This window comes from Dipodomys merriami, unplaced genomic scaffold, assembly GCF_024711535.1.
Source record: "Dipodomys merriami isolate MVZ:Mamm:240054 unplaced genomic scaffold, mDipMer1.0.p SCAF_16, whole genome shotgun sequence".
Taxonomy (NCBI): Eukaryota; Metazoa; Chordata; class Mammalia; order Rodentia; family Heteromyidae; genus Dipodomys; species Dipodomys merriami.
In genome coordinates, this window is record NW_027202937.1 from 11,717,501 (window position 1) to 11,725,913 (window position 8,413).

The following is an 8,413-nucleotide window of genomic DNA, read 5'->3' on the forward strand; positions in this document are numbered from 1 at the left end:
AACCTCTCTTTTTCTTTTTCAGACAGTCTCACTATGTAGCACAGGTTGATCTTGACTTCATGATCCTCCTGTCTCAGCCTCCAGGCATGTACCACGTAGGAGAGCAGCTTTTAACCTAGAACAAAAATGTCTGTTTTTCAATGATTTGCAGAAATCATTTGCTTATGACCACAGGAAATACCAAAAGGGCCATCCTCTACCGATATGTGGGGTTTTGTTTTGGTTTTGGTTCTGAGATTTGATCTCTTGGCCTCATGCATACTAAGCCTGCAAGCTGCCACCCTAAGCTACGGACTCTACTGGCAAGTATTGAATAATATGATTCATGTGTGTGAATCAAATGCCATGTGGTGGCTTTCCCTCCCCCCTAACCCTGTCAACCTCTCTCAGAATGCTGTGGTTTCCAGGTGTCATTTTGGTGGAATTAAATGTGAACACCTCAAGTATACAATGCATGGCTGTCAGCTTTACTCACATTTACAAATGGATTCAAAGCTGTGGCTTTGCTTCTCTGGGCAAAGGTCAGCGCCCAGTGGCACCAATGTTCCACAAGAATTAACAAAACCTGGGGGAGTGGGTTAAGTTTGCAAGCTGCCACCTGTTAACATTCCAGTGCGCATTTCATTCTTAGGTCAAGATGGCGGAAGTCACCAGCCTCGTAAGCATCAGAACAGAAGAGCAAGGCTTGGGTTTTCATAGAGGTAAAGTTTACAGAGTGAAATGTACAGATCTTAAGGATTCGGTATAGCCCTGTGTAACAGAAGGCCCAGACAACATATAACACATTCCGATCATTCAGAAAATATCCCTTCCTAAAAGTCCTCCCCCTCACAGGAGGCCAGTGGTTCGATTTCTGTGGCCATAGACTAGTTTTGTCTGTTCTTGAATTTCACACTGATAGAACTTCATATAATCATATATCATTCATATAATCCTTCTATAGTTGTTACAGTTTTGCTGGTGCTGTTGTAAACTGAATCTAGAGAAATGGAGCTGTTAAGGTTCTGGCAAAGATCCAGGTTGAGAACTGCAGAAGCAGAAGAGTGTTGGCAGGGTTAAGCCGTTAAAGCAGTTAAAGCCAGGCCAAGTGATTCATATTCTCAGTGAGAATGTCAGAGCTGCTGGGGGAGATGAGCCAGTTGCACCAGAAGACCTGACAGGGTGGAGCCTTCAACAAGGGCACTGTGTGGCTCATGGATGAATGGACAGTGAATTTCTAAGTTAAGTCTAGGGCTTAGCTTTTCAGGGGCTGCCGAGAGCCCAGATCTAAGCAGGGCAAACTGGCGTAGGGTTTGCAGTTATCTGTGCTCAGGATAGAAGCTGGGGAGAGAAAGGTGGCAGAGCACACTTGCTTTCTTCCCCCAAAGGCTGCAAGGTCTAAGCTCACCTAGAGACCGTTTCTCATTGTGCAACATGAATCTGCAATGTCCTCACATGCCCAGACAACCTCCATGGTTCTGGTTCACTTCTTCTGTCAGCCCAGAAGCCTCAAGGGAGTGGGTGGAGGGGTAGCCAAGGAATTGGGACCAGGCCAGATATTGGTGGCTCCTGCCTGTAATCTTAGCTACTCTGGAGGCTGAGATCTGAGGATCATAATTTGAAGCTCGTTCTCCAGTTAACTACTAAAAAGCCAGAAGTGGAGGTATGCCTCAAGGGGTAGAATGCCAGCCTTGAGTGGAAAAGGCCAAGTAAGAGTGTCAAGCACTTTGTTCAAGCCCCAGTTTAAAAAAAAGAAAGAAAGGGCTGGGAAGGTGGCTCAGTGGTAGAGCGCTTGCCTTGCATGCATGAGGCCCTGGGTTCGATTCCTCAGCACCACATAAGCCAAAAAGAAAAAAAAAGCCGGAAGTGGCACTGTGGCCCAAGTGGTAGAGCGCTAGCCTTGAGCCCAGAGTTCAGGCCCCACGACCAGACCCCCCCCCCCAAAAAAAAGGAAAGAAAATGAGACCCACATGATTTTACAAAAGCGATTTAGGAACTAGGGGTACATAGGGGAAAAAAGGGTTCTCTCTGATAGGGGGATCTCTCTTCATAGCAGTGCATCAATGCTCAGAGTCTGTCTCCCACATATATTAGACACATTTATTTAATTGGGCAATCAGAGCTTGAGCCTCTTTTTTCTAGGCTGGGAAAGCCCAATAGGAGAAAGGCTGCTGGAGCAGAAACAGAGCTGGGAGGAGGCTCTGATCCTTAAGGCAGCCTCTGCCTTCCTCCTCCTCAGGATGAAGATGCTTCTTCTGGGATGTTGTGGCTCTCTATCAGCTGCATGGCCACTGGAGGACTGTAGGCTCGGGAACCAGGCCTGGTGGCACCAGGTCTGCGTCGCATCTCTTGATGGCCTCGTAGGCCTGAGCCCAGCTTGGAGTCATAGGGATGGTAGAGATCTGTGTTGAGATTTTTCAGGCACGGAGAAGTTCTCTAGAAAACACGAAGCAAATGGTTTCTTATTAGTTATCCACTTTTTCTCTTCCAGCCCCACGCATCCCTTGCTCCTGCCATAGCTACCTCCTGTCACTTTCTTTCTTTCCTTTCCTTTTTGTCAGTCGTGGAGCTTGAACTCTGAGCCTGGGCGCTGTCCCTGAGCTCTCCAGCTCAAGGCAAGCGCTCTGCCACTTGAGCCACAGCGCCCCTTCTGGTTTTCCCAGTGGCTTATTGGAGATAAGAATCTCACAGGTTGGGAAGGTGGCTCAGTGGTAGAGTGCTTGCCTAACATGCATGAAGCCCTGGGTTCGATTCCTCAGTACCACATACACAGAAAAAGCCAGAAGTGGTGCTGTGGCTCAAGTGGTAGAGTGCTAGCCTTGAGCAAAAGAAGTTCAAGGACAGCACTCAGGCCCTGAGTTCAAGCCCCAGGACTGGCAAAACAAAAACAAAAACAAGAATCTCACAAACTTTCCCACCTAAGCTGGCTTTGAACTGCAATCCTCAGATCTCAGCCTCCTGAGTAGCTAGGATTACAGGTGTGAGCCACCCATACCCAGCTTTCCTGCCACTTCTTTGGTCCCCTTTGTCCCTCCCCCATCCCTCACCTCAACAAAGACCTTCCTGCCTTTTCTTGGGTGGCCTTCTGTCTTCCTGGCTTCAGTCTTCCATTCCTGACTAACTCACAATTTACCATTCCCCATCACCCCGTTGCAACTCTGCTCTCCCTGCTCCTTTTTGTTCTCTCTTTTCTTCAGGAAAAGGAGGTTCCCACACTCCAAGGCACTCACCAGAGATAAGACAAACCCCACAGAGAGAATCACAGCCATGGCTACCGAGGCCAGCGCGATGAGGGCGACTTCCCACGGCCTCAGGTGTCCCTGAGGGGCGGCGCTCGTGTTGGTCCCACTGGAGGTGGGATCTGACGCTGTTGGGTTTGCCCCAGGTGTGGTTACTGTCAAGGAGGTGGCTGTGGTTGATCCCAGGATGGTGTTTATGGTGCTTGACGTAGGCTGAGGGGTTGTGGTGTTGCCATTAGAGGCTATGGCTGCTTGGGAAGGGTGGCTGGTTAGCTCCATTGGAAATGGAGTTTGTCTCTGCAGCTGTTGTATTATTGTCATGACAATAGTAATAATAGCACCGGGTGCCCGTGGCTCATGCCTGTAATCCTAGCTACTCAGGAGGCTGAGATCTGAGGATCACAATTCAAAGCCATCCCTGGCAGGAAAGTCCGAGAGACTCTTATCTCCAATAAAAACCACTAGAAAACTGCAAGTGGCCTTGTGGCTCAAGTGGTAGAGCATTTGCCTTGAGCTGAAGAGCACACGGACAGCGCCCCAGCCCAGAGTTCAAGCCCACAACCAACAAAAAAAAAGTAATAGCTGTCACTTATTAAGACTCATGAAGTTCCAGGCATTGCACTTGATAATCACCCACATACGAGTTAGTACCTCAAATCCTCACAGCACCTCCATGAAAAGGAACCACTATTTTCCACATTCTATGGGTAGAAAAGTTGAAGGTTAGAAAAATACAGCAACTGGTCCCAGACAGACAGTCAGTGGGTGGTGGAATAGAGGATTAAACCAAGGCAGCAGCAGGTAACCTGAGGGGATGGGTGGGGTTGGGAGAGATGGGGGAGGATGATGAAAGGGGTGACATGGATCAAGATGCACTGTACCCATAAACCGAGGGGTTGAATCGAAACCCTTCTGTGCAAGTTACTTTGAGATAAGTCTTTAAAAAATTAAAAAGGAAGAAAAATAATCTGAAGTAGCTTGACCTCAGAGCAAGCCTGTAACACCCTGCTATATTATTCCAGATGTGGGGGGATTTAGTGCTTTGGGCACAAGAAGACTGTCATTCCCTCTCCACTATTTGTGATACTATCCAGATGAAGAATGGAAGAGAGAAAGCTGAGCAGGCACTGGTGGCTCACACCTATAATCCTAGCTATTCAGGTGGCTAAGAGCTGAGGATCACAGTTCAAAGCCAGCCCAAGCAGAAAAGTTCATGAGACTCTTATGTCCAATTAATGAGCAAAAATCAGGAAGTGGAGGTGTGGCTCAACTGGTAGAGTGCCAATCTTGAGGGAAAAAGCTGAAGGACAGAGACTAGACTATTCCCAGTATCATATTGGCATGTAAGACTGAGAGAGAGGAAGAGAGGAAGAGAGAGAGAAAAAAAGAGTTGGACCATTATGCAAATTTGAGCCACACCCAAATGCCATTAGGTTCTTCTTTTAGGGGAAGATGAGCCAAAGGAATCAGGTTGGGAGAACAGTGTGTTTTACTGCTACCAGGCAAATCCTCAAGCAAAAAAACTAAAAAAATAAAAAATAAAAAATAAATTGGAGATCCATCGGTCTTGGCACATGATTGAACAAAAACCAGACAGGTGTAGTTTGAAGAAATAAAATCTTCCAGTATCCTTGATTAGTCAGAGTTAAGGGGAGACCAGGCTTCTTGCCCTTTGTCTCCTGGCTGTCTTCAACCCTCTTCTGACTCTTCTCATTCTTGGACCACCAAGCACCTGACCTCCCAAGTGTCTACCTTGTGTCTCCAACAGCCCTCTTGGGATACAGGTGTCACCCACAGCCAAGGTGTCCTTTCTTTAATATTGTCTAGGAATGTGAATTTACATTTATGGGCAGGGGCGAGGGGAATCCCACAACCTTGTGAATTAAGAGAAAAGTTAAATAGAAGTTGAGAAGGAGCCAGGGGCTGGTGGCTCACGCCTATAATCCTAGCTACTAAAGAGACTGAGATCTGAGGATCATGGTTCAAAGCCAGCTGGGGTGGGAAAGTCTGTGAGACTCTTTAATAAACCAGAAAACCAGAAGTGATGCTGTGGTTCAAGTGGTAGAACGCTAGCCTTGAGCTGAAGAGCTGATGGACAACACCCAAGTCCAGAGTTTAAGCCCCATGATTAACAACAATAAAAAAAAGTTGAGAAGAAAAGCTGACTCAGGAACAAGGGACAAGTTTTTTTATGTTGTGTTGAAGTAGAAAACAAGTCAAAGACAAGACTGGGGATTTCTAGAAAGAACTAAAACCTACAAGTGTAGAACTGTATGTCTTATGAAATGTGTAATTAGAGACTGCTTTCATAGATGTGGGAAATGGATCCCAGCCTACTATGGGAAGTTAGACATGAACTTTAAAATCCCTTTAGTAGTAGGGCACTGGTGGCTCATGTCTGTAATCCTAGCTATTCAAGAGGCTGAGATCTAAGGATCGCAGTTTGTAGGCAGCCCAGGCAGGAAAGTCCATGAGACTCTTATCTCCAATAAATTACTCAAAAAAGCTGGAAGTGGCATTGTGGATCAACTGGTAGAAAGCTAGCCTTGAGCACAAAGAGGCTTAGGGCCAGGGCTAGGCCCTGAGTTCAAGCCCTAGGACCAGCCCCCATCCCCCACCCTCCAAAAAAAATCCCTTTAGTGGAATGAAGAAGTCTGAGGCAGGAGGATCACAAGTTGGAGGCTAGCCTTGTCTGCATAGCAAGACTTGCTCTTCCAACTCAAATGCATTTATATTTGGGAGAGATTTATTATAAAAGGAGCTGGTCAGATTTATGGCCTGAATTGCTACTGGGAGCAGAATGGAAACAGGGTTGAATTGGAAAGAGTGGAGCACACACGACCATCCTTAACCCTTGCATTAGAACAAAATGCAGCAGTGCTACACATTAGATACTATGTTGAAAATGAACTGCATAACATGTGGGTAGAGATGGGAGGGAAAAACTGGAAGAAAGCAAGAGAAGGGGTGACATTGTCCCAAAGAAATGTACTCATGACCTCACTTATATAACAGTAACCCTGGGGTGCATCACCTTCACAAGAACAATAAAAAACATTTTTTAAAGCTGGGCACCAGTGTCTCACGCCTATAATCCTAGCTACTCAGGAGGCTGAGATCTGAGGATCACTGTTCAAAGCCAGCTGGGGCAGGAAACTCCGTGAGACTCTTATCTCCAATAAACCACTAGAAAACTGGAAGTGATGCTGTGGCTCAAGTGGTAGAGCTCTGGACTTGAGCTGAAGAGCTGAGGGACAGCGCCCAAGCCCAGAGTTCAAGCCCCATGACCAACAAAAAACAAAAACAAAACATTAAAAAAAAAAAGAACTAAGAAAACAGATATGCATCATAGGACTTATCAACATTTTCCCCAATTCCCCAAACTCTACTCACATCCCAAGATTCTAAACAACATCACTCACCATTTCCAAAAAGTAGAAGATGAAACAAGCAGTTTGCAAGGACAAATGCTTTTCTCTTCATCTTGAGGCAGTCTGTGTGTGTAGTGGGGCTGGGAGGGAGGGTCCTGAGCCTGGATCAGTGAAGGCCTAGAAGGGAAAGAGAGGTAAGATGGATGGTGACAGTCTCAAGGTGAGGACATGGGGTTAGAACACTTGTAGTTTATATCTCCACAGAATGGGGCTTCAGCCCACAGAAAAGAACCAGTGTTGGGCGACCTGGGGCTGCAGGATCGTGAGGTTAGGGATGTCTGCTCCCTTAGCATTCCAATATGCTGTCTTCCTCTTTCTGTTTCTTAGAGGGCCTTTATAGCATTACCTGGGCCGGGCAGAGGCTGAGCAAGGAGCCTGTTGTTCTTGTAGTTGTGGCCAGTGATAGGACACCTGAGGTTAAGGAGGAGGGACAGAGGCCAGGAGGAACGCAGGGATGGAGAATGGCTTGGTTTCAGTAGGCAGGTCCTGGGGAGGTGTAGGAAATAGAATGGTTCAAGGGAATCAAGGCTGTCAAAGTGGAGGGCACCCACCCTCTGAGGCAGAACCTGTTCTAGTTCAACCTTGTTTCCTGGACAAGAAGTTACAAGTGCCCAGGGGAACAGGGATGTGAGGTGGAGGTCCCAGCAAATGGAACTTAGAAGGCAGGATGCTTGGTGCTTTTCTTTCTTTTTCTTTCTTTCTTTCTTTCTTTGTTCTTTCTTTCTTCTCTTTCTTTCTTCTCTTTCTTTCTTTCTTTCTTTCTTTCTTTCTTTCTTTCTTTCTTTCTTTCTTTCTTTCTTTCTTTCTTTCTTTGCTGAGGATTGAACTCAGGGCCTTGTATTTGTCAGGCAAGTGCTGAATCCCCAACCCCTAAACTGAGGTTTAAGTGTCCACCAACTGTAAATTGACGCATAGAACTGGAGATAGGACTTCCAGCCTTTGCTGAGTATGTAGTAGATTCACAAAGTACAACTGGGATGAGTAAAAAGAGACCCAGAGTTAGGAAAATAGACTCTAAGGCCCTTGGGATATGACAACAGGGTGGGTGGTTCTGGAAGAGACAGAACCAGGGGCAGACTGGCATCCACAACTATCTGTGTGATTTCAGTTTTAGGCCATAGGATCAACTCCGAGCATTCCACATATCAGGTGCAGCCACTCATCAGATGATTCCAGAAGAGCCAGGACAGAGGGCTAGGACAGGCAATGAGTGGAGAGGGGCCAGGAGTCAAGACTACCTAGGAACAGGCGTGGAAACCGACTGGCCCAGCGTTCACGCTAGCATGTTTCCTATAGGGATAGCAGCCATGTGGTTGGTGCTGAGTCTCTAGCATGCTCCAGGAAGGGTAAAAATCCTTACAACATTTCTAAATAGAGAGACACATTTGTTTTCCCTCTCTAGACCCCACTGGAGTTAAAGAACTTGTTCTGGCTTACTCATCTATTAGCTATTTTTTTCTGAGTTGCAGGTTTCCCATGTACTTAGTAAGGATTATATCTGGCCTTTATAGGATTGTTCTAATTCTGGCTTCTATTTCACATTTCTCTCTTGGTCTCTCTGTCTCTGTCTGTGTGTCTGTGTGTCTGTCTCCTTCCCTCCCCCACCTCAGTACTGGTCCTGGGGCCTGGGCACTGTCCCTGTATATTTTTGTTCAATGCTAGTGCTTGAACCACAACGCCACTTCTGGATTTTGGGGGGGGGTAGTGAAGTGAAAGTGCTTAATTGGAAATAAGAGACTTGAAGGTTTTCCTGCCAAAGCTGGC

The 8,413-nt window shown here is 46.6% G+C and overlaps 1 protein-coding gene across 1 annotated transcript; it reads right to left on the minus strand.

Moving 5' to 3' along the window:
- Window positions 1-2,051: 2,051 nt before the first annotated feature.
- Muc21 (mucin 21, cell surface associated) lies at window positions 2,052-6,976 on the minus strand. Its single transcript, XM_070023396.1, has 4 exons — window positions 6,896-6,976; window positions 6,641-6,766; window positions 3,210-3,466; window positions 2,052-2,415 (listed from the first exon to the last, which is right to left on the minus strand). Exons 2-4 carry the CDS (start codon window positions 6,699-6,701, stop codon window positions 2,215-2,217), a joined length of 519 nt encoding a protein of 172 aa, XP_069879497.1. The 5' UTR covers window positions 6,702-6,766; window positions 6,896-6,976; the 3' UTR covers window positions 2,052-2,214.
- Window positions 6,977-8,413: the final 1,437 nt, after the last annotated feature.

Bases quoted from the DNA above. Each gene is read 5' to 3' on its own strand.
- Muc21 (XM_070023396.1), bottom strand. From the start codon at position 6,701: ATGAAGAGAAAAGCATTTGTCCTTGCAAACTGCTTGTTTCATCTTCTA. The intron at 3,467-6,640 runs GTGAGTGATGTT...CTTCCCAAGCAG, and splicing joins TCTTCTACTTTTTGGAAATG to CCATAGCCTCTAATGGCAAC. The intron at 2,416-3,209 runs GTGAGTGCCTTG...CGTGTTTTCTAG, and splicing joins TGGGGTTTGTCTTATCTCTG to AGAACTTCTCCGTGCCTGAA.